A 25,596-nucleotide genomic window follows, 5' to 3' on the forward strand; every position below is an offset into this window, starting at 1 on the left:
CAGAATGGAGTAATACCACCGGAGATGACGGGGGGGGGGGCGGTATTGGCCCATATAAGTGACACGCAACTGCCGAAAGGAACAAACCAGAGAAGAAAAGGAACAGGAAGAAGGCATGGAAACTGCCAAATATAAAAATTACTTGAACAAAACAGAATTTTTTATTTATTTATTTTTTATTTATTTATTTTTTCTTCTGGTGTTTTTGGATGGTTGTGAACAACTTTATAGCGGCTCATTACCGCTACATCACCATGTCGAAATATGGAAGTGAACTCCTAAGCACTGCCCCCTAGTGGATGAACTGACTATGACGACGTAAACAATGTGGAAGTATGAGCGGTGACGTATTTAAACATTTAGGTACGCTGGGGAGAATTAACGTTCCTTTAGCAGGAATAAAAACAGCAGCTAAACCAGTAATTTCTCAAATTATCCCGAGATTCTAATTTAACAAGATTCTCAAAAAATCTAAGATCTTCAGAAAAAGTTCATTACATACTTGGAGAATCAGACTTTTTGAGGGTTTTTCCTTCAGACCTGCTACACAGAAAATATCTTGTTTCCTTCATGTCCAAGAACTCCCAGATGCAGCTGGTTGGTTTCAGGCTTACGGACTCATCCATATTGTTGTTGTGGAGCCTCTGAATTGTTCAGTGTTGTGCGTTTTGGCTGTTCAGTAATCTGTGTCTTGAAAGTGGAAATCCTCCAGGTTCTTTTGAGGAGGTGCTGATCAGACACAGCTGGATTATTGAGCCAATCCTGGCCTCAAACGTTGCTACATGTTTGTAATCCCATCTGAAATTAACCCTCCAGGCTGCCTTAAAGCACTTTAATCCAATCCCAGATGTGCGATCAGCAGAAATGTGTAAATATGTTGATTTAATCTCATGAGAAGCAGAGTTTTAAGAATCCTGGGATTTTGTTCTGATAAAATATAACCAACCTTTTTGTAGGCTTTACCTGAACATCTTTTTAGTTGTACCTCCTGTCATGTTGTCATTCTTTGTTGTTCTGCTGTGTCCACAGACGTCAATGAGTGTATGAACCCGGGCATTTGCAGTCAGATCTGCATCAATCTGAAGGGAGGATACAAGTGTGAATGCCACAACGGCTACCAGATGGATCCGGCGTCCGGTGTCTGCAAAGCTGTTGGTGAGTGCACGTCTCGGCTTGGTGAGATGGTAAAGTTACACCACTTTAACCAACCACATTATTTCCCCCGTCTGCCTGCTGAGGAGATACTGAAAGACTGAACAGAAATGAAACGATGTGCTGTGAAGGTAGCACAGGTCTTCAGGCTGCTGGAGATTACCTTCATACGTAGTACCAGGTTGGACCGTCTGTCCTTCAGAGCTGCTTTCATGTTGCCAGATATCCAGCAAGGTGGGAACATTCTGCTCCATGTTGACATGAAGCATCACACAGTTGCTGCACATCATGATGAGAATCTCCCGTTCCACCATATCCCAAAGCTGCTCTGCTGGATGGAGATCTGGTGACTGTGGAGGCCGTTGGAGTCCCAGTAAACACTCAGACCAACAGCCATGATGTGTTTAAAGTCACCTCAAATCTCCTGTGTCTCATTCTGATGCTCAGTTTGAACCTGAACGAGTCGTCTCACCATGTCTGCATGACTTGGATGTGTTGAGCTGATATGAGTAATTCATCAGGTGGACCTCTGAGTATTTAGTGAGCATATTTTCATCAGGACCGTGGATGTGAGCAGATTTCAGCTTCCGCTCTCATGTGGAATAAAAGCCAGCAAAATGTTTTATTCATAAAGATTTTATTTTATGAGATAAATCTGCTTCTGCAAGTTGCTGCAAATGTTTCATGCAGATGGAAGTGCTGCGTGTGGAAAAGTGTGTGTGTGTGTGTGTGTGTGTGTGTGTGTGTGTGTGTGTGTGTGTGTGGTGAGGAGAAATGCTGATGCAGTCTGGCCAATCATAACCAGAAAACTACTTACAACAGCAATCTATAAACGGCAACATTTTACAGAGAAGCCTGAAATAAATGGTGCGGTTACTGGTTACAGTGGGATGAAAGCTTCTGGGTACCAGCAGCTGATGTTGTCATCCTTTTGTCTTGTCTGTTTCTGTGGTTAAAAAGGAACCATTGTGCTGCTCAAAGTCTCTGTCATGCACTGCAAACTGCTCCAGCGGGGTTCTGTGTGAGACTAAAGTTGCAGCAGGTCCATAAAATGTTCAGTTTCCACACATCCCATCCAGTTGGCTGCCTCGCCTTAAAGCCTCTCCTGTCCTCAGGTAAGGAGCCCAGCCTGATCTTCACCAACCGCCGTGATATTCGTCGTCTGGGTCTGGAGAGGAAGGAGTACACGCAGATCGTGGAGCAGCAGAGGAACACGGTGGCTTTAGATGCAGACTTCAACCAGCAGATGATTTTCTGGGCTGATCTGGGCCAGAAGGCCATCTTCAGGTAGACTTCTTCAGCTCCTTCAGGGTTTAGCCAGAGCTTTTATAGAAAAAGTTGCTTTGATGTTTTTGCAAAATCCCCTCCAATTTTGGAAATATTGTTAAGGCCGATTATATTCCAGTGGGAGAGCGTTTCACCTCTGCGGAGTGTTAAAGCTGAAACCTGGATCAGACAGAAGAAAAAAGGGGAAAATTTAGTCTATTTTTGTTCTGATCTTTCAGAGTTGTCACAATCTGGTTTGTGGGTTTTGCAGGAACGGACACAGAAAGCCAATTTAATCTTATTGAAGCCAAAATGACGGCGTGCAAGAGAAGCGGTTGTCACAACTGAACAAAACCTAAAAACAAGCTGCAGAATGTTGCAGAGCAGAGAGCTGCCTGCAGTTCTTATGTTGGGACTCTTGGGAACTCCATGTCGGGTTAAACACCACCAGTAAGCCAGTCACAGAGGTCCGACCGAACCAGTAACTCGTATAATAATCATTCAGATTCTTTGTTTTCTATACTGCAGCTCGGTCCAGTTCAGGATTGTTGTATTTATATTTCTCTTCATCCTATTCATGTACCCTTAAAACTGAACTATTCACTTGTTAAAATATTTCACAACCAAAACTTCCAGTTAAGTTATTGGGCTGTTGGCGCCAACAATAAAACGATACTCAAATAGTTGATTGTAATCGAGGGAACATGTTGAATGGTGACGTTGATTTGAGGTCATATCGCCCAACCAGAGTAGATAATTTTAATCTGCATCCTCTCCTCAACCTCTGCTCCTATGTTGCAGTAGAAACATGCTTCATTGGAGGATTTTTCCACCGCGTTGTTGGCATTATAAAACCGTTTATCTCCGTTTTTTATGGTCAACGCAGCAAATGCTTTTAGCTGTTTGGGTCTTTTTATGGCAGTGGCATGGCAGGGAAGCAGGTGGGGGGAGACGGGGAGAAGGTGGGAGTATGACGCCCAGCAACACACCCTAGTCTGGGACACGAACCTGGGACGGCTGCTTTGAGGATCCATAACAGGAATCCTCAATCCTGGTCCTCGAGGACCGGTGTCCTGCAGGTTTTCCAAATGCCCCTGCTTCAAGACACCTGACTCGGACTCAGACTCGCTCTGCACGTCTGATTTGAATTGGATGTGTTGGAAAACCTGCAGGACACTGGTCCTCGAGGACCAGGATTGAGTATCCCTGATCTATGACCTCCTGTATGTGAAGCGGATTTGTAGCCAAATGATTTAAACCCCTCCCCCAACGCAGCGGAAGTGTTAAGCTCGTTCCATCCTCCATGAGAAGCGAGAACAAGCAAAGTTCCGTCTGGTTTGTTCATCCCCCGCAAGAAACTTGCGGCAGGTCGAGCTGTGCACATGGCCGGGTCCGTGTCTTTACGCAACACCTGTTGGAAAGGTTTGGACTTTCTCACCACTCTGATCAGCTGTTTTGTTAAAACTCAGTTAAACCTACAGAAGCAACAACTGTCCGCTTTGTGAACGCCGTCCACCTCAAGCATCAGAATACTTCTCCGAGCCCCATGAGAAGAAGGTGTGGATGTGTCGAACAAGCCGCAAGCTATCCCCGAAGTACACACTGAACTGAGCCAGACGACATTTGGTGTTTCAGTGACTGATTCTTGGAATAAACCACAATTTGAGCTTGAATTTAAAGAGTTGTGGTGGCGTTGTTGCCTTCCTTCCCAGTGTGCACTTGGTGTGTTTATTCTAGCGTGACAGTGCTGCTGCCATCTTGGACGTGTCTCCCTGCAAAGTTCTTTCATCTCAGTGGGATTAACCTGTTAATTCAAGGCTTTATGAAATAATCTGTGTTTATCTGGTATCATGGAGGAGCGCTGGGAAGTGTCACCGACACTTCCCAGTGCAGGATTCGCAGAACTGGCTGAATTTCTTTGTGTATTCCTAGATGGGCCGACTGGGATCAAACCCATAGACCATACATGAAAGATGGACGGAGCCTCTGGCGGTTAAAAGTGAAGCCGATGCATAAATCTGCAGTTCCCTCTTCATCCACTAGGGGCTCCAAAACAGAGCAAATCCCCATAGACTCCCATGTTAAGACCAACTTCACAGCAGAAATAAACATGTTTACTACAGCCTGGTACAAAAATCCATTTTAGGTTTAATAGGTCAGGTTTACCTTCGTGACGATCTCGAAGTTTGGCATATTTAGGGGTGTGTCCTTTTGATTGACAGGTACCCGATCTCCCGCTTCAAGACAGAAGAACGTAGAACCGCAGTTAACATGACTTGGCTTTAGCCCGCTTACCTCCGTTAGCTGGTTAGCTCCTGTTATCTCCAGGTTAACTCTGTTAGCTCTTAGCTCCAGAAAGGTCGGCGTTCACTGGATGTCAGTCATCCACCATGACGCTCACAGCCCCCCTCTTTGCCCATATTTGTATTTTCCAACTAAGACAACACTCATAACCCAACAAAGATGGCGATGGTAGGAACCGCCCACAGAGCTTCAATTTAGCTCTTCAGAAACCTTCGGGTGACGTCATGGAGGCTCCGCCCATCTTTATATACACAGTCTATGATCAAACCTCATATTTAATGGCATAATGGTGTCTTTCTGATCTGCCATATCTACACCATTGCCTCCACCCGTCTGAGGGGTTCGTAGACCAGCAGGGATCAGTGTCTGTGTACCACATGGTGGTTTTATTTGCCTTAAACATCCTGAGGCATCGTGTGAGTTTGGTTTTGACTCTCTGATGCGACTCTGTGCAGAAACCTGAACTGGTTTGCAAAACTTAACAAGTCGTCATGAGTTTGACTGTTTTTTTCCTCTTCAGCACGGTTCTGGACAAACGCGGTGACGTCGGGACCCACAAGAAAGTCATAGACAACGTCCAGACTCCTGTGGGAGTCGCAGTGGACTGGATCTACAAGAACTTGTACTGGTCCGACCTCGCCACCAAAACCATTTCAGTCTCCAACTTCAATGGAACCAAACAGAAAGTTCTGTTCAAGCGAGGCCTGAAAGAACCAGCCTCCATCGCTGTGGATCCACTGTCTGGGTGTGTGGGAGATCTGTGAAACCTTCCTGCTCTACGGTCGACGGAGCACATTTGCAGTTATAAAAGTGTGTGTTGGTTCTGTAGGTTTCTGTACTGGTCTGACTGGGGTGAGCCTGCCAAGATCGAGAAGTCTGGCATGAATGGAGTGGACCGGCAGGTTCTGGTCGCCACCGACATCCAGTGGCCTAACGGGATCACGCTGGGTAGGAACACACACACACACACACACACACACACACACACACACACACACACACACACACACACACACACACACACACACACACACACACACACACACACACACACACACACACACACACACTGGAGATGTTTTCCTTTTGGTTAATCTGTAATCAGCGACTGAAAAGCAGCTTTTAAACTCAGAAAACATTTCACTATTCGATTTCTGAATCGATTCTCAATTCACAGATTTTTGATTCATCACACTTCAGTAACAAAAGGCGCTTCTTTCCTAATTAACTTCATTCTTCTATAAGCTAGAAAGAACTGAGAAATTATTCGGCTCGATTTGATTTTAAATTACGACAAAACTTTTTTTTGTTGGTCATTTTTCTTAATTTCAATCAGGAATAAACAACCCAGTAGCTAGACCATCATTCTGCTGCAATAATGCCAAAGAAGACAAGTTAAAAGATCAATAAAACAATGAAAATGACTTTTTTTTTTTTTTTTTTTTTTTTTTAATTTAAATTTTTTTTGTTTGGCGAAAAAAAAAATCCAACTTTTTTTAAACAAAAATATTGATTTTCAAAATTGTGAAACAAAAAAATCCAGATTTTATTTCTCTATTCGATTCCCACCCTTATTAAACCATCTTCAGATCCAGATTTTTGTGTTGATGTAGCTTTTATCTACCCCACCCGTCAGCGACTGAGCGTCCTGTCGTTGGATCTCTGTATCATCCTCCCAGTTAGAAATAATTGGTTTGTCCTTGTTAGCCAAATGTTGTATTGATTTTAACTCTCATCTTCTTCTTCACTTTCTGCCCCATCTACTCTTTTCCTTTTCTCTCTCATTCCCCCGTCTTATTTAATTGATCTTCTCCTTTATTTCTCCGTGTTCCTGGCAGATCTGATCAAAGGCAGGTTGTACTGGGTTGACTCCAAGCTGCACATGCTCTGCAGCGTGGATCTGAACGGGGACAACAGGAAGAAGGTGCTGCAGTCTCCAGACTACCTGGCTCATCCCTTCGCTCTGACAGTTTTTGAGGTATTCACACCTTTACTGCACTTGGTTTGAAACCACAGACTTAAAGCTGGGCTAGGTAGTGTCGCTCAGACATTTTATTTTACTCTGGGTGAAGTGGTTCCTCATCCTGCTAGTAGTCTATACATTCTGTAATCATGAACAATAAGAAACATAGTCAGACCCCTCAGTTTACTGTAAATCTGTAGAAACTCTGACCAATCCAAACATTCAGGCTGAAATAAAGTTGTTCATTTCTTATTTCGTAAGCTTCTTCTCCCGGCTCCCCTCCTCCCCCTCCAGCAGCGCATACCTGATAGCCACACCCTGCATATAAACAGCGTGTTAGGATGAAAATACAAAGTAGTGAAGAGGAAACTCTGAAGGGAAACATGGCTGAGAAAATACAGGTTTTCCCGACCCGGCTTGGTTTATTTGCTTCCTCCTGCTAAACAGCCGAGAAAGAAAAAAGCCTTGGATCACACAAGGAGCAAAACCAGAAGAGGAGGAGCCAAGACAGGGCGCCACTTTCACATCTTGCTAGCTCCACAACATTTCCTCCCCCAGCTTTAAATGTGACGGCTTTGCTGAAATGAGCGCTGACCTTGGGATGAACATCTTTAGCTCAACCTGTAAACGTATCTGGACTTCATGTTGTGCAGAGACTTGTGCCTTTCAGTGCCTAACAGAAAAGATTTGTGTCATTCCTTATCTAGGACCGAGTATTCTGGACAGACGGAGAAAACGAAGCCATCTACGGCGCCAACAAGTTTACCGGCTCTGACGTGGTGACGCTGGCCAGCAATCTGAACGACCCCCAGGACATCATCGTCTACCACGAGCTGATTCAGCTGTCCGGTAAGAACTTGCTGAGTGCCGGTCGGATCCATGTGAAGCTGTTTGGTCACACAACCTCCAAGTAAAAAAGCCACTGATCAGCTTAAAACATTTAGTTTTGGAAGCTTTTGATCCCAGAGTGACTGAAGTTGGTCAGTGTGAAGAAGATCCTTCATTTCTGCACTCTTCAGCTTAATTTCCCGTCTGCATGTTCAGCTGATCGGAGCGTTTGTCTGCAGGAACGAACTGGTGCTCAGAGAAGGGTGAGAACGGAGGCTGCAGCTACATGTGTCTCCCCGCGCCGCAGATCAATAAGCATTCGCCCAAATACTCCTGTGTGTGTCCGGAGGGGCAGGAGCTGGCGGTCGACGGCTTACGATGCAGACCAGGTGAGTGGCGGCGCGTAAAACACACGCGGGATGCAAACGTCTGGATTACTCGTTCAGTCTGCCAGCACCACGAACTGGAAGACGACTGAGCTTCATCTGTTTTCACATCAAGCTGAGCGGAAACTGAGGGCTCCTCCGTTCAAATTACCGATTTTCACTCTGAATTTCTCTGATTGGTATCAGATTACAAAACGTCTTGCTAGTGCTTTCTCTTTTTCTCATGAAATGCGGTTTGGGCAGATTATCTGAGGGCTGAAGTCTTTTAGAGGAGGTTGGCTCTTCCCATAAACCTCCAGTAAGAGGCTCCCAGTATTCCCAGCCCACCTCCAGTGTCTCCTCTACTGTGTTCTACACTTGCCTACCGCCCAGCAGGACGCTGTTGATGTTTTACTCAAACTTCATGGTGAAAGTAGGAGCATGGATCAGCCGAAAGACTTTTTACTGATTTGTTCAGCTTCATTCCCATCATTCACGAAAACAGAGGGAACTGGTCCCTCCACCGCTGACTGATGATCTCCTATCAGACCATCTAAACCAGTTTAAAAACCAGCCAGTTAAATCCTCTGTCATCGCTAGTGGCGGTCCTCAGAGCGCTGCAGAGCCAACAGAACAAGTTCCCTCCACCTGAAGGCTGTTTACACAATGCTGAGACGGGAAAGCAGGTTTCGTCTCGTTGACATGGAAACAGAGTGGACAGCGGCCTTCGGAGTGAAATTTTCTCACCGCAGAGCAAGTCTGTTGGTCTGAACTGGAATCTTTGGGCGACAGTGACGTCTTTCGCGTCGTCTTCCACTCAGACTTCACTGGACGCAGGAAAAGCGCAGCAACAACGGCGGACCTCCATGTTGTTCATCTGGTCTGCTGAAGAGAAAAACTTTGTTAGAATATTTATACCGGCAGAGAGGATGCATAGATGACTTGGTGGTCTGCACACAGCGCTCACCTGGGTGTGTGCCTGCAGAGTTTCACTGCCCACTAGAGGCCCGGCATGCACACTGCATCATTTCTGCTCCTACACGGTTTAAAAGGTTTTTTTTATTTGAAAACTCAGAAGAAAGTGTTTTGCGTCTACTTTTGTTACAGACCAGAGGTTTTTATCTGGTTCCTACAACACAATGTCCGCAATCCAGCAGGTTTCCCATGTATTCCTGCTTCAACACACCTGAATCGTATTAGATGGGTCTGAGGTTCTGCAGAAAGACTCGTTGGAGTCAGCTGTGTTGGAGCAAGGACACACGGAGAACTTGCTGCATTGCAGACGTCGTAGGACTGGGTTTAATCCCCGTGTTTTAGACGAATGAAAAGGTACAATAACTGTAGAGTCAGGAAACCAAACTTTACTCCAGCAGAAGATGAAGATGAAGATGATGATGCAACAAAAACACTCCTGTTGCATCAGCCAAGGTTCAGTAAAAGTTTTCCAGTAAAATAGTTGGTTTGGACATAAACCCGTATTAGGCAGAAAAAAAAATTCAGGTTAAAAGAAGCTTTAATGAAAACGCTGAATAAACTTTCCACCAACTAACCAGTATAACCAGCATCGATGTCGAACTGGACTAAAGTAGAAGCTCGGTGATGGTTGGTGATGTCTGGGAGCCGTAAGCGCCGCCTCTCCTCTCATTTCCCATCAACCCGGTTTAATGGCGTAACCGTATCCGTTGCCTCCTCGCGGTTTAACTCCAGCCTGAACGAAGTGCTGCGGAGCAGCAGCTAAACGGGGCTGGTTGTTGTTGCTGGGAAACAGTTGATCAGCATTTTAATGAAAACGTTAATTTAGAAGCATGTTCAGTTGTTCTCTCATCATCCGGATTATCTTCCCAGCGACTGGGATCAGTAGGAATCCACCAGTGGAGCTTCGCTGCAGGACTGGGCGAGCTCCACCTCTCCGTGGTTACGTTTATAGACATCAGCTCTGAGGTGTAGAACTTCCAGTAGCTGATCAGTAACCCATCTGTCCACTTCATAACTCAAACTGGTTTGGCACTGGAGCAGAAACGGAGGCTACAGCTGCTGTGATGCTGCACTGTGGTGTGTTTTCAGGCCGTCTCTGCTCTGGCATGTTGGTGCAGTGTGTGTTTCCTCCACGCAGCTCCCAGCCGTCTCTGTGTTGCTCGTCTGACAGCTTAACTGTTGCTGAGTCAGTGTGATGGATCCAGTTTTTCTCCTCGATGCCTCATCCTTACTGTTGCTTTGTCAGTTTGATCCTTCCTCTGTTTGCTGTTGAGTCACCTTTTTAGCCTTCGTGTCGGTGTGTGTCGTCAGCTGAGTTACCATTAGCGGTGCGACGACTGTGCCTGTCGCTGAGCCGTTATCTGCCTGCACTGTGGCAGGTTAGTGTCCCAGTCTGTCTGGGATCTGTCGGGTTCCTCCACACCAGGCTGGAGGAGACGGCCTTCATGTTGTCGATCCAACTTCTGCTTCCCCAGAAACAAGCGCTTAGTTTAGTTCTTTTCTGCTGCAGGTAACAACCACCAGGTGGATGGTTTGATGCTCTGCTCTGTCTCCACAGTAGATTTTAATGCAAATAGTCACTGAGCTGCCAAATGTTCAGCTTTCCAGATATCTTCCTATTTGTAAACGCTGCATCCATGTCTTCAGAACATTTCATGAGACGATTTCCTCCTCATAACGAGTCATCTGGTCTGCTGAGATCATTGCATTCTGATGGCCAAGATGTTTTATAATGGCACTAATCTTCTGCTTAAACTAAAGATTTCTTTGCCTTTACTGAATCCAGAAAACCTGGAGATGAACATGAAAATGAATCCAGATTATTACAGGAGCAGATTCATTAAACTTTATCTATAGAACGTTTCAGACTGAAGTAATTGTGTTTAAACAGTGATCGGGTCGCAAATGAAGAAAGAAACCAGAAATAAACACATAGCGGAGTGTGTAACAACTAAAAAGGAGCTTCTCCCTCTAAGCTACGCATACCACTCTGGGAAACAAACGACTGTTGATTCTTAAATCAGCATCTGAGTTTTACTACCATTCCTGCACATCTTATTCTGCTTTGTGAGGACGACAATGCTCCATCTGGCAGAAGGGGGAACTACTGAGACCTGAAAGTGAAGTTGCATCACTCATGAGCCAGAAGATGACATAGTGACAGTCTGGCTCGTCTCTCTCTGGGATAAATCGTGTTTTCTGGTATTCCGACACAGCAGCAGACTGAGACTGGAGTTCACAGCACAAACATCTGGATACGGCTCCCACAGGAAGGGCTGGTCAGTTAAAACTCACCTTCACCGGTGAGAAGCAGAGACCTCAGACGGGAGGGACTGGACAGAAGACTGGAATAAGGTCATCCTCTGCATCCAGTCTTCAGCTTCACTCAACAGTCTTCTGGAGACCTGGAGGGGCCGACGAGCTCCAGCGTCTCGAGCCAAATGCCTAAATATGGAGGATCAGTGGTGATCATGGCGCTTCAGCAAGGCTGGAGTCAGGCAGATGTCTTACTGATGCATTAGTGAAACCTCATGAAAGATGATCCCAGAAAAACATTTACTACTATATGCTAAGACAACCCCCAAGCAATCAGCGCGGTTTGATGTTATACAGAAAAAGCAGAGCTGTACACTAGACAGACTAATTGGACTCATTTAAACAAGGATGAAGTCCAGGCTAAGTGTTAAACACAAGTTTAAGGATGATAAAATAGAAAATAAGACTGATTTGCAGCAGATGAGTTTTAAGACTGCCGTTCAGGTTGTTTTACTACTGCAGGCAAAGTGAGTCAAAACTCGCACGTTTTGCCCAGATGTGACTCAGATCGCGTCTTAGAAAGTGCATGTTTAAAATGATTTGGGGATTTTAAAGTTTAATTTTATAGTATTATATACAGTTGTGCTCATATGTATTCATCCCCTTTCATTAAAGAAAAGGCTGAATTTACAACAGTCAAACTGGAGACTTGAAAGGAACAATTACTAAAAAATATGACACTTCTTTTTTTTAATTTAATTGAGTTGAAGAAAGAGGGGAAGGAAGAAAAAAAAAAAAAAGTTGGTCCTGGACAAATTAGACTTTTCTGTTGAACAGTGGGACAAAATACCTGTCAACAGGTGCAGAAGTCTGACTGAGAGGAACAGAAAACACCTGACTGGAGCGGAAACATTAAAGGATTGTTCAACATAACATTAATTTGAGTGACGTAATATGTAATAAATTATCTTGTTTGTTTGCTTTTTAAAAAAATTTCTGTTGAACCAGAATTAGAAAATGTAGTGATTTTCATAAAATTTTTAGTCAATTTCAGCTTATTTTACAGGCAGCTGTTTTTTTCCTTTCAATGAAAGGGTATGAATAAATATGAACACAACTGTATCTATTGTTATAGATTTACTTTAATAGACTACAGATGGAAATCAGCATCTTACTAAGTCCGTTCATTACGTACGTTAATATGCTCTGTTCCATTTTAATGATTGACATCAGACTTTTTATTTCTTTCTAAATCCAACTCTGGCTGCTTTCTCATGCGGTTCTGAAACAGATGCATATCTCATTGTTTAAGCACCTCAGCCTGAGCGGCCTTTCGGCATTTCTTACGACTTCTATGTGATTTATCGTAATGGTCGTCACAGTTCTACAGCAAAAAAGGGCGGGGCTCTGATCAAATGTAAACAATAAACGCATAACATTTAGCTTCATTGTTTTTCGTTCTGATTGCACAACAATTTAAACTGAGACACTAGACATATTTACCTTTTGTAAACGCTGCATGCGACGTCCCGTCTTCCTCTGTGCATGGCCGCACTCCAACGCCATGTGCACTTCACATCGAAGAGTGATGGAGGTCACATTGAAATGATGCGAACAACCACTGGAAACTGTGATTAGAGCATGAAACCCGCAGTGTGAACACTGTCTCAGTGGGGGGGGCGTTCCCCACTGAGACTAAAAGCAGCTCCTCCATGGTTGATCTTGGCTCTGGGAACAGTAAGCTAGCCTGGCCTTGATGAGTCGTACTTTACGAGGAGATCTGACATACTTTGGCCATTCAGAGCTTTTTATGAACCAGCAGCTGCAGAGTAGAGCTGATCCACCTTTCTGGTGTTTGACTCTGGCATCAGCTTTCCGATCCATAAACCTAATCTGACATGCAGAAAGTTGCATTTCCCCAACGTTTGGTGGGTAGCGTGCATATTTGTGTGTGTGTGTGTGTGTGTGTGTGTGTGTGTGTGTGTGTGCGTGTGTTCATACACTGCAAATGAACAAAAACTTGAAATTTTGTTCAAATTGACAGCCTTACCAAACTTGGTGTCCAGATGGGAGTCTGAAACAGGAGCGAGTCCAAAAGTTGGGTAAATAATCTGATTATCTCTTGTTGTGGGACTTTGGGGCTCGCTGTGTATTCGCAGGGTTTGGTTGTACTGCGGACACAGTTCTGGTCTGATGACTTGTTTTTGTTCAATCTGGGCCATCCAGAACAACAGCAGCCCAGAAGTTTGGGCCAAACGGCGTAAATATTGTAAACAAGCAGAAACACTTTGACTCTAAAGCATAGTCGTGTGTTTTTCTATCTGTTCTCGGCTCTTAACTTTTTTCTTTAACTGATACAAACGAGTTTAAGTTGCCCGTAGATGGGACGTATCGGTTTGCTCACTCAGGATAAATTCATCGTGTTTGTTGTTGAAAGCATGTAAATGAAAATGGGAGACCTGTCCTCATTATGCCTCCTTTCCCGGTTTTTGCTGGGTGCAGGTTGCTTGGAAACGCTGCCTTCTTTGTTTTGGTCTCCAGCCGTCCGGCTCCTTTCTGTTCTCCCACAGATTAGCCTTTTCAAACTGAAGCGGCGTCGGACAGAAACCTGACAGCTGAATTCACTGCACATACCCTCCTAATTGGACTCAAACTTAAGACCAAGACGCTGGTATTCAGAGAGCACGGGAACATCACCCTGACAACTGCACCGCCGTATTCCAGAGGACAAGCGTTTAGTTTTCAGCTCAACTCGAGCGCGAGGCTTCCTGCAGGTTGTGCAGCGCTTCTGTGGAAAGATCCTCTAACGTTGTTACCGCTTTGCTTCATCTTTGTATCACAGATATGTCTGAAAAGAAGGGGGTGGGAGGGGAGGAGGCTTGGGATTCAGTCCCAGTGGAAAACGAACTTTTGTCCTTGATTGCGAGCAGGGGAGGGGGAGGGGTTTCATCATGGAGTAGATTTTCCAGCTATCACGGCTTATTAGGTTGCAGCCACTTGTATCCAGGATGGGATGTTTGTCTTGAAATGACAGATCAAAGGTTCATTTCTGCTCCCATATGTTTGTAAACACAGACGGCCGTCTCAAAGGTTGTCGTACGTTGCTGCCCTCTTACGTCCGTATCAATTGGCAACCTCCAGCGGTTAAAAGTGACGCCTATGTGGAAGTGCATAAAACTGCAGTTCCCTCCTCATCCACTAGGGGCTCCAAAACAAATCCCCATAGACTCCCATGTTAAAAAGACCAACTTCACAGCAGAAATAAACATGTTTACAGCCTGGTTCAAAAATCTATTTTAACAGGTCAGGTTTATCTTCATGACAACTGTGGGGGGAGTGATTTTTTTCTTCAAACTCCTTGTTTAAAAGTAATCTCAATTCTGCATATTTATGGGCGTGTCCTTTTGATTGACAGGTACCCGATATCCCGCTTCAAGTAAGAACGTAGAATGGACGCGGTTTTTAGCCGGTTATCACTTAGCTTTAGCCCGCTTACCTCCATTTGCTGGTTAGCTCCTGTTAAGTCGGGTTAGCTCGGTTAGCTCATAGCCCCCCTCTCAGCTCCACCTCTTGGCCCATATTTGTATTTTCCGGGATAGACTACGTGCATGCCTCTGCCAAGATGGCGATGGTAGGAACCACCTTCAATTCAGCTCTTCAGAAACCTACAGGTGACGTCACGTAGTCTCTATCCATCTTTTATATACTTTTTTTTAATATACAGTCCATACTTGTTCCATACTTTTAATTATGTCAGTTCATCCACTAGTGGGCAATGCTGAGTTCAGAGTGGACTTCTGTTTTTTTGACACCGGCTGGTAGCGGTAATGTGCAGCTAAAGTTGTTTACAAATGTCCAAAAACACCAGAAAAATGAGTTTTTTTGTTTTGTTTGTTTTTTTTTGTTTGGTTTTTTTGGTTTTTAAGTGGTCCCGTCAACTTCTGCGTCGTCTACTTTTATTCGGCGTTGTCTTCTCTGGTTTGTTCCTTTCGCCGGTTGCCAGATAGATGAGCTCTTTTGAAACTGACCAAATATGTGCGTAACCACTGCAGACGCTGAGATGGACAAAACTGTTTGCCAGTTTTTGTTTTTTTTTATTTAGAAAGATGTAAATCTGGTGTATACGTTAGAAAGTTTGTTGCTTCTGCTTTTTTTTGCTTTTTTTTTTTTTAATATATAGTAAAAGAAAAAAAAAAAGTTCTTCCTACAAGCATCTGTTGCATCGATACTTTCCTAAGACCATGCATACAACTTTCTTTACTTAGTGATCTGTTTAACATGCTGGTGAGCTGCTGTCTGATATAAATGAGTTAACTTTAACTGTTTTTGCTGCATTTTTGCTTTAATATTTGAAGTGTTGCAGACTTTTTCACAGAGAAAAATCCTTAAATAAGAATGAAGTGGCCTCGGTTCAGTCCTGTTTCCTTTATCCTGCTGGCAGGATTAGTTTCTGATACGTCCAGACAGAAGAGTTGGAAACTTCTACGGATGACTTGTGCTTGACGACGCATCTAAATCGCCGTCTGTTTGTAGCTGAACTATCTTCACCAGCAGAGAACTGGGTTGATTCTGGTAGGACTGGAAGTGAAACCAGATCAGTGAACAGAAGAGCTGAGCTGCAGTCGAGTGGTGATTACAACCTGCCTGCTCTGCAGAAATGTTCCAGCTTTGCTGCAGCCTGCCTCGCCTCTTCGCAGGCTGTTGGGAATCTGGAGCTGCCTCCAGGCTCTTCCCAGACTGCTGGGGGGGCAAAAGCTACATTTCCTCAGCTTAACAGTCTTTTCTTGTAACTCTTATGTAGATTTTATGAAGTATGACTTCAGTAAATGCTTATTTAGGTGCTGCTCAGTAACTTATTTTGCACATTTCTCCTGTTTACACATGGTGGGGTTGAAATGGGCGCCTGTCATTCAGTTTTCCTACAACTTGAGCCTTTTGCTGAGGGCTTCAGTGCTCGTTGCGACACCACCAGCCACTGTATTTATCCCATCTTGCTGCCGTCTCAGCTGGACTGAATGGGTCTGTAGACCAGCTCTAATCCTGTTAGCAAGAGAAGGTAACTGGCTCCTCGCTGCAGGTCTGAACCTCAGAACCACCAAAGAGGGATTGTTGGGGCGGCATTTGGAGTGTTTGTGTTGCAGTTTGATTGCTGCGGTGTTCGCTCAGTTTGGGTCAGATTTCCTCCTGAAGGACCTTTAAAGTTTACATCCGATGCAAACGGCTGGACCTCCTTCTGGTCTGACACAAAGAGAAGCAGAACAGCTAATTTTAGTCTAAGCCTTGCTGGATTTAGTCCAGTCCAGGACAACCGGACTAAATCCAGTTTATTTTTACGTGTTGCTCAAAGTTTTGACCTAAATTCTCCCGTTTTTATTCATTTACTCGGGCGAAGTTACGGACGCCACATGCTTGATGCTGGAAATAAATTCAGAGGTCCCAACATGTCTGTAGACGCCGGGAACATGAATGATATCATTATGGAGCAAATGGTCTCTTGTTTTTCTGAACATATGGACAAGCCTTGAACCCGCCTGTAAAATAGGACTGGTGGGGGTCTTTGTGTTTATCTGCACAAGTGTGTTAATCATTTTAATTTGGTTTGTGAAGGCTTATTGTCACATTTTAATTTGAAATTATTTAAATTTAATCTTATCTGAAGCACTGAAAGAAGTTCAGAATGAATAAATGTGATTAAAGTTTAATAAAACGCTGTTGCCATGGACACATCAGAAATGGGACTTTAGGATCATTTTCAACAAAAACCAAAAAGTCATTTTAAATCTTCTGTTTATATTTTAATTAGAATGTAGTAAACATGTTGCATGAATCATTCAGCAAAGCATGTTGGATATATTTAGTTGCAAACATGAACAAGCTGCGGTGAAAACGCTTCAGCATGCGTTGGAGCTGGAAGACAGTGACTCTAGAGACGTGTTCTGTCCCGTTAGCTGCCGCTTGTTGTCGAGCTCTAATCTACAGCCAGGTGTGTCCAGCTGCTGTCCTGCAGGTTTTCAGTCTTTCCCTGCTTCAACACAGCTGACTCATCAAATGGATCAAACAATAGCGACTCATGTTTAAGTCAGGTGTGTTGCAGCAGGGAAACATCTGCAGGATCATCCTCGAGGACCAGAGGGGGTCGAGACGGATCAGACGGGACAAATGATCCCAATGTGCACTTCACAGTCCAGTCCTCCTGCTTTATTCAGTTTCCTCGGAGCAGCAGCAGAATCCGGCTGATCTCGTCCTGCTGGTACAAACACTCACGCTCATCATGGCTGGTGTGTGTCGTGGATCAAAAAGCAGGTTGGAGTTCTGAACCGCAGGATCTCAGCTCAACGGGGGCCCCAGCACAGCTTCAGGCCCAGGAATCTGCATAACAAATAAAACTACTTAGTTTAAGGTTAACTAAACACAAACGTCACAGATTTTAGATTTTCTCAAATTTTAAGTTTTAAAAAAAGTCCTGATTGTGTGTGAAACACTGAAGTGTGTAAAAGTCTGTTTTATTTCTGTATTTTAATGCCAAACTCCAGAATTCTCTCAGAAACCTAACAGAGGTTTCAGGACCTCTTGCTGGACTGGGAGGAAACCAGTTAACCCCAGTAGAGACGCTGGAAAAGCATCAAGCTAGCTTTAACACAAAAAGCACAAACGATACTGAAAGAGTGGAAACCAACTTTTACATCACATTATTCATATTTACATGTTATAGAACCAAACCTGTGATCAGGATGCCCCCCCCCCCCCCCATCGATGGCTAATCCATCCTGCATCCTACCTGACCTGTTGGTCTTCTGCTGGCTGGAGAGAGCCATGACTTTTTCTTTCTCTCTTTTAATCTTGTGTTTCTTTGCTGAATCAGCAACTTTGTGTGTTTTTAAAACGGCCGGTTCCTTATTATACCGTAAAGCGAAACGTCACGTCACGGATGTAAAAGTTATATAGTGTTGGGATCTCTGCCTCGGTACGCTGCTGGCAGCAACAGCGCTAGAAATGCACCTGATGTCACCGTGTCATCGTCCAAGGCGCAGAGTTTTAGGTTATGTAACGGGTCTTTAAATACAAACATTCCCAGCATGGAGGTTATTTGTCAACAAGATGGAAGGAATGCAGCATAAAGTACTTTTCAAGTCAGTTCCTGTATTTTAGCACGTTGGATTTTACATCACTGGGTTGGAAAAGGTAACTGGTTCACCAGTCGGCTACTGGTTTGGTGAATCTTGAGCTGGATGAGAATCTGAAGCTGCTTCAGACAGAAACCTCAGGAGTCGCATCAGCTGAAGCTTTTGCTTCTCAGCTTGATTCACACTGAATAATTCTCTGGCTCTGACCTGAAAGGAGCCGATCTGCTGCTTGTCTGCCGCTCTGGTCCGTCTGTCCGGCTGTGGGGGTTTTAATGCCGCCGGTGGTGCTGATGCTGCTGGAAACATCCTGAAACATGTTGCAGCGCCGCATGCAGCTTCTGCAGCCTGTAAACCAGCAGAAGCTTCAGGAAAACGCAGTTTGCATCTGAGCAGCTTTCCTGCTGCGTCTCCTGGGATCCGGTCTACATTCAGAAAGCTGCTCCTGTGGATGTAGGGATGTTTTCAGTGACTCTGGGCTCTTTCCTGTGACAGACGCCTCTTCCAGCGGCCCCTCAGAGGATGCTAGGAAAGCTCTGGTAAAGCCAGCTCAAGGTAAAAGCCTGACTCCTCTCTGCAAGCATGCTGGATGGTTTTCCTCCCTGCAGACTCCAGAGGAGCTTTTATTTATTGTAACGCTCTCCTGCCAGGTTAAAGCATGATGTGCTTGTGTGTGTGTGGTGCTGCGTGGTGCTCTAACCTCCAGGCCGTCCTTATAACCCCGCCTGTACCTCTCTGTTCTGTGGCAACGACACGTCTTTCAGGCCTCGCTGCACTGCAGATAACCCACCTGGAGAAGTTAATTTGTAACAACTGGCTGCGTAGCTCGAGGTGTTTCAAGGCTGATTCCACCCCTGCTGCTCCGCTCCGACTCAGTCTTAGTAAGCTGCTAGCTGAATTATCTGCATTTCTCCAGCTGTGAGTTGTCAGATGTTTCCTGTAACTGTTTCGGAGGAGATTTTCATCCTTGATTGTTTTATGAATGTAAAGGAGCTCTGATGTGGAAGTGAAGCTTTTAAACACTAAAAATGTGACTGAACTGGCTGCAGAACGTGGTTTATTAACTTTAATTCACCAGCTGCATTCTTGAGGTGAAAACCGTTTGCAGTGAGTCTAATCAGAAACACGAGGAGCTCCGAGTGTCTGATTGTTCTAAAAACAGCTTTTCATGTGACGTTTATTCAGGCTGACCTTCTGGTCGGCGTTTCTTCCTCCTCCTGCGACGTTCCTGATGGCGTGACTCCGTCTGCTTCTGTTAAAGGAAAGCTGAACTTCTAACACGCAGCTCTGCAGCGGCTCCTGCTGGTAACAACCAGGAGATGCACGTTTGGAGGATGTAGTTAGGAGACGTGTAGCTTAAACCTTTCAGGTTAGCAGCGCTGTACCTTTTCCTCTGTTCTTACTGTTTGTTCTCGGTTTGAGGGGAGCAGCGCGCTGTTTTTCCTCTGCAGAGCATCAAAGGAAACAAGACGCTGGGAAAAGAACTTATCAGGTGGAGATGAATGCAGATGAAGAGACGCAACTGGAAACGGACGAGCCGCTCTGCACCGGTTAGGGAAGTAAAACGTTTACATGAGTTTAAAACGGCGTCTCAGACAACCGGATGGTTTTCATCGGCATCCAGCAGACGTTCAGTCAGCTTCGTTTGTTTCACACAGACTCAGGGGCGGGGGGTGCATGATGCGGGGGTTGATGGTGAAAAGGGAAAAATCTTCCTTTTTAACAGGAAGGATGGATGTAGCGGTGTGACGGCATCAGACATCCGAACTCTGCATCGTTCTGTCCTGGAGAAGAATTTAGTTTATTTTGAACAAATGAAAGAAAGAAAAGGAAAAATATACATTTACCTGTACATACACATGTATATGCACACATATACATACTGATTAAGTAATAATCATAAATATTAATAATTCCTCATCAATTGATAATTCGTGAGATAAAAGGAGTTAAAAAAAAAAAAAAAAGTGGGAAGAAGTGTAAACCTGGTATTCCCACCTCTTCCTACTCTAGTTTTCCATTCTGTCGCTGCACGTCACAACATACTACTTCAATTTACTATCTGTATTTACGTTCACATATTTATACACACGCACACGCACGCAGGAGTCTGGCTGAAGGAGAAACTCTTTACTGGTCGTCTTCCTGCCGTCGTCTCCGGTCAGGAGCTGCTGAAAGAACCGGAGCGGGACTGAAAGCAGCTGAAATGAGCTTCTCTCTCTGAGAGAAGACCTGAGAGGAGGAGGAGCAGGAGGAGGAGCAGGAGGAGGAGGGTTGGACATCAGGATGTTTCCCTGGTGATGCTTTCAGGTGTGTCCCACCAGGAGGACATACTGGGCAAAGCAACCTCGGGAGAGGGGGGGGGCGGCTGAAATGTAGCCCACGTGCCCCAAGCAGAAGACAGACTGGTAACCAGGTTGTTTACACTTTGTATCCATGGTAACAGGACATGGAGCTTTGTTTCCACTCCTGCCTTTATTCTTCGTCTTCTGTGTTTCTCCTCTCCGTCTCTCCTGCAGCTTCCAGATGTTTTACTGACCGGCGGATACGGTTCAGGTTGCTGGAAGCGACTTTTTCCCGGTTTTAATGCTGGAATTGTGAAGTAATGAAGTGTGGACGTTCCTCAGGCTCGTGGCGGCTCTGCCAGGAATCTTCCAGCTAGAATATTGTCAAGAAGAATTTAGACATTTTTTTAATTTCCATTTCTCTGCTCTCTTTCAGAAGCAAACGTCAGCTCGTCCATCCAGGTGGACTCCACAGCCAAAGGCTCCGCTGCTGCCTGGGCCGTCCTGCCAGTGTGTGAGTACAAGCTGCTTGTTTACGTCTGAGCCGTCTTTGGCCCGCCTGACCGCTCCCTGCTTCCTCTGCAGTGCTGCTGGCCGTGGCCGGAGCCGGCGGATACCTCATGTGGAGGAACTGGCAGCTGAAGAACCAGAAGAGCATGAACTTCGACAACCCCGTCTACCTGAAGACCACAGAAGAAGACCTGAACATTGACATCACGCGGCACGGCGCCAGCGTGGGACACACCTACCCCGCGGTGAGTTTGACCTCCTCTCTCCCTCACCTTGTGGGCCGCCGTAATCCGAGTTTCTCTGGGATTAAACGGATTAATTTAAGCCTGCATGGTCACAAGATGACCACGAACCGCTGCCAGCCCCCCTTCCCCCCTTCCCCCCGCAGCTGCACGTCTCACACACACACATCTCATACACACACCTGTCTGAATCTTCCTTCTGCTCCTCCCGTCTGCAGATTTCCATCGTGAGCACAGACGACGATTTATCCTGATCCTGCCGGAGTTTCCATCTCGCCCCCCCCGCCTCGAACGTCTGCCTGTAGCGCCGCGTGGCGCAGCCTCATCACCATGCCAACGGTTGTCCGTAGCAGCAGCAGCCCTTACAGTGCAACCACATGCCTTCTGAAGTGCATTATGTCATCATCCGTGATGAAGAGGAAGTTCTCGTGATTCCTTCATGAATTGTCAAGTTTTCCACTCAGCAGCCGAAGCGTTCAGGATCTTTTTCTCCTCCTCCATCTTCTCCTCCGTCGTCTTCGAGCCGGCTTCCTCAGACGAGTCTCCTCGCTCCGACTGGCTCCTCTCCTGGCTTCCTGTTCGGACTGGGCGGTAAAGGCGGGGAATGTGGCGTCTGTAGTTCTCAGGACCCAACGGCGGCGTGAGGGCTTCTGGGCGCCATGAGCCGAGGCTTTAACTCCTCCTTCTTCCTTCAGCTCAACCATGTGAATATTTATGCTCTTGTTTTGAAAGCTAATATATCCAAGTTTTCTGTTCCATGTTGGCGGCGCCACCTCCTGGAGCGCTTTCTCACAGTATTATCATTATTATTATTATTATTTATTATTATTATTATTATTATTATTGCCGTTGCCATGGTTGCAGCATTTGTAAACAGTGTAAATATTCACCCCTCAGACATGACTGTCAATCAGGACTCTTCGATGCACTTTGATCAGTGTTCCTTGTGTAAATAAGATTGTATACATTGACTTGAAGCTGATCTCTTTTGCTACGGCGTTGGGGGGGGGGGGGGGGGGGGGCTGGTCTCACCAGAGCTCAGATGTATTTAACAGGAAAAATAAGAGGAGGAACAACTGAATTTGGTAAAAACTATTTTGTATGTTTGTGCTGTTGCTGTGAACTTTTTATAGCCTTGTACAGTGAAGCGGGGGGGGTATTAAAGTTTAAAAGCTCTGTATCTGTGAGGAAACTTGATTCACAAAATCACTTTGGAATTAAAACTTAATCTAGTGTTGTTCACAGTACGGCGTCCTTTCTGGTCTGTTCCCAGTCTGATATGATCGGATTACCATTGTTACCATGGTTACAGTGAAGATGGGCGTAAGACCACAGCAACGCCGTAGAGTCTCCTTTAGAGGATCACCGTACTGGGTGGACTGGATTCCTGGCTGAAGGATGCAGACATGCCAGCTACATGTTGCCAGTTTGTAGTATCCAAGTAACCAGTATGACCAGAGCAGAGACCAACCAGAGCAGGTCAGAGGTCACTGGGTTGACGGTAAAAACCACCAAACGTGCACGAATAGACCTTTTTATCCAGTCAAAGATCACTGATGCGCCTCTTACAGGATCCTGTGGTAACAAGCATGTTACAAAGTTTTACGGCGCCAGATTCTGACTCGTTTTATGGCACGTAGACGTTCGTTATAAATATTCCTGGAGTCGTTTCCCTGCAGCGTTCTGAGGCCGGGAGACCAGATTTCACTCTATTTCCAGCCTGGAGCGTCACAAATCAACTGGATAGCAACCCATCATGACTCTGCAAAGAAAACACATCGTTGATAAGTCGACATTGGACCGACTTTTACTGGCTGGAAAGAGCCCAGAGAAGAGATGAGAGGTAACTGGAGGCTGATTTAGCGGTTATCAGGCAGCGCCGCTCAGACAAATATTCAGAAATGGGCCTTTCAAGTACACTGCTCAGAAACATAAAGGGAACGCGAAAGTAACACGTTGTAGATCTGAACGAATAAAATATTTTTATTAAATACTTTGTTCTTTCCAGAGTTGAATGTGCTGACAACAAAATCACACAAAAATTATCAATGAAAATCAAATGTATCAACACATGGAGGTCTGGATTTGGAGTTATACTCAAAATGAAAGTGGAAAAACACACTGATCCAACTTTGATATAATGTCCTTTAAACAAGTCAAAATGAGGCTCAGTGTGTGTGTGGCCTCTGCGTGCCTGTATGACCTCCCTACAACAGCTGGACATGCTCCTGATGAGGCGGCGGATGTTCTCCTGAGGGATCTCCTCCCAGACCTGGACTAAAGCATCCGCCAACTCCTGGACAGTCTGTGGTGCAACTTGGTGTTGGTGGATGGAGCGAGACATGATGTCCCAGATGTGCTCAGCTGGATTCAGGTCTGGGGAACGGACGGGCCGGTCCATAACATCAATGCCTTCATGTTGCAGGAACTGCTGACACACTCCAGACACATGAGGTCTCACATTGTCTTGCATTAGGACGAACCCAGGGCCAACCGCACCAGCATATGGTCCCACAAGGGGTCTGAGGATCTCATCTCGGTACCTAATGGCAGTCAGGCTACCTCTGGCGAGCACATGGAAGGCTGTGCGGCCCTCCAAAGAAATGCCACCCCACACCATTACTGACCCACTGCCAAACCAGTCATGCTGGAGGATGTTGCAGGCAGCAGAACGTTCTCCACGGCGTCTCCAGACTCTGTCACGTCTGTCACATGTACTCAGTGTGAACCTGCTTCCATCTGTGAAGAGCACAGGGAGCCATCTTGGTGTTCTCTGGCAAATGCCAAACGTCCTGCACGGTGTTGGGCTGGAAGCACAACCCCCACCTGTGGACGTCAGGCTCTCAGACCACCCTCATGGAGTCTGTTTGACTGTTTGAACAGACACATGCACATTTGTATCCTGCTGGAGCTCATTCTGCAGGTCTCTGGCAGTGCTGCTCCTGTTCCTCCTTGCACAAAGAAGGAGGTAGCGGTCCTGCTGCTGGGTTGTTGCCCTCCCACGGCCTCCTCCACGTCTCCTGATGTACTGGCCTGTCTCCTGGTAGCGCCTCCATGTTCTGGACACTACGCTGACAGACACAGCAAACCTTCTTGCAACAGCTGGCATTGATGTGCCATCCTGGATGAGCTGCACTACCTGAGCCACTTGTGTGGGTTGTAGACTCCGTCTCATGCTACCACTAGAGTGAAAGCACCGCCAGCATTCAAAAGCGACCAAAACATCAGAAAGCATCGGAAGTGAGAAGTGGTCTATGGTCACCACTTGCAGAACTTTATTGGGTGTGTCTTGCCAATTGCCTATAATTTCCACCTGTTGTCTATTCCATTAGCACAACAGCATGTGGAATTGTTACTCAGTGTTGCTTCCTAAGTGGATTTCACAGAAGTGTGGTTGACTTGGAGTTACATTGTGTTGTTTAGATGTTCCCTTTAGGTTTTTTGAGCAGTGTATATTTTAGTGTCATGGCCAAGAGAAGAAACACCGAGCGAGCGAGTGGAATTTTCTAAACATGTTGGGAAAGAAGCTTCATTTGAGTAATATCTGGTTCTGCTGCTTCTGTCTGGAATAAATGTGGACCGTGCACATAAACATTCCTGTAAACATGTCAGAATAGGCTGAAGAGTTTAGGAAAGAAGGGACAATAAAGAGTCCAAGTCTGGAACACTGACTGTGTCCACCACTGGCATCCTGCAGAGCCTGACACATCCCAGTTCAACAGCTCAAGCAGCTGATGGTCGACACGCTGCTGAAACACGTTCCTGTTTGGTGCTGATGCTGCACCCCCTCATGACTCCTGCTGCAAGTCTGAATGCATCAGATGCTGAAAGCCTGCAGTTGTGAGGAGACGTTCGATGTCCACAGTGTCCATCATGGTCTGGTCACGCTGACTGGCCACCACATCGTCATGCTCCATGCCGCTCAGCTGGAATGAATAAACCAGTGGGGAATCTCACTGGGAGTTCAACTGGAAATGAGATAAGATGGAGCAACAACACAAGAGTCAGCTTCAACGTTTAACTGTTTCCTTCTGCATCACACATTCAGTTTCCATAGCAACAAACCACGAGATTTACACGAGTTCCGAGCTGCGACTTGTGTGTTGTAGATTCTCGGTCATCCGAGGAGGTTCAGACGATGGTACCTGGACTTGGTCTTGGAGACGTTTCTGCCACCTGAAACCACCTGGAAGTTTTTTTTCTCATTAAATTTTAACTCAGTTTGGAGCAAGAAATGTAATAAAACAGTCAATATAGGAAAATAATGGAAATAAAACAAAACAGTCAGTAGCTTTATGTTTTGAAGATTTAATGTGTCGTATTAAGAGA

The 25,596-nt window shown here is 45.5% G+C and overlaps 1 protein-coding gene across 3 annotated transcripts in view; it reads left to right on the top strand.

The window, feature by feature from the left end:
* vldlr (very low density lipoprotein receptor) overlaps window positions 1-22,259 on the top strand; it is a 67,133-nt gene extending 44,874 nt beyond the window's left edge. Inside the window, exons 10-20 of one of the 3 annotated variants that reach the window (XM_079257061.1) lie at window positions 1,030-1,155; window positions 2,268-2,439; window positions 5,243-5,467; window positions 5,552-5,670; window positions 6,561-6,700; window positions 7,393-7,534; window positions 7,753-7,902; window positions 18,726-18,785; window positions 20,952-21,029; window positions 21,101-21,270; window positions 21,486-22,259. In XM_079257061.1, coding sequence (XP_079113187.1) covers window positions 1,030-1,155; window positions 2,268-2,439; window positions 5,243-5,467; window positions 5,552-5,670; window positions 6,561-6,700; window positions 7,393-7,534; window positions 7,753-7,902; window positions 18,726-18,785; window positions 20,952-21,029; window positions 21,101-21,270; window positions 21,486-21,521 — 1,418 coding nt within the window. In that variant the 3' untranslated portion in view covers window positions 21,522-22,259. Of the gene's footprint in view, window positions 1-1,029; window positions 1,156-2,267; window positions 2,440-5,242; window positions 5,468-5,551; window positions 5,671-6,560; window positions 6,701-7,392; window positions 7,535-7,752; window positions 7,903-18,725; window positions 18,786-19,415; window positions 19,885-20,951; window positions 21,030-21,100; window positions 21,271-21,485 lie in introns of those variants that run through there. The other 2 variants (XM_079257062.1, XM_079257063.1) reach the window with 2 other exon arrangements.
* Window positions 22,260-25,596: the final 3,337 nt, after the last annotated feature.

The sequence above is a fragment of the Telmatherina bonti genome (genome assembly GCF_933228915.1).
Source record: "Telmatherina bonti genome assembly, chromosome: 17".
Lineage (NCBI taxonomy): Eukaryota > Metazoa > Chordata > Actinopteri > Atheriniformes > Telmatherinidae > Telmatherina > Telmatherina bonti.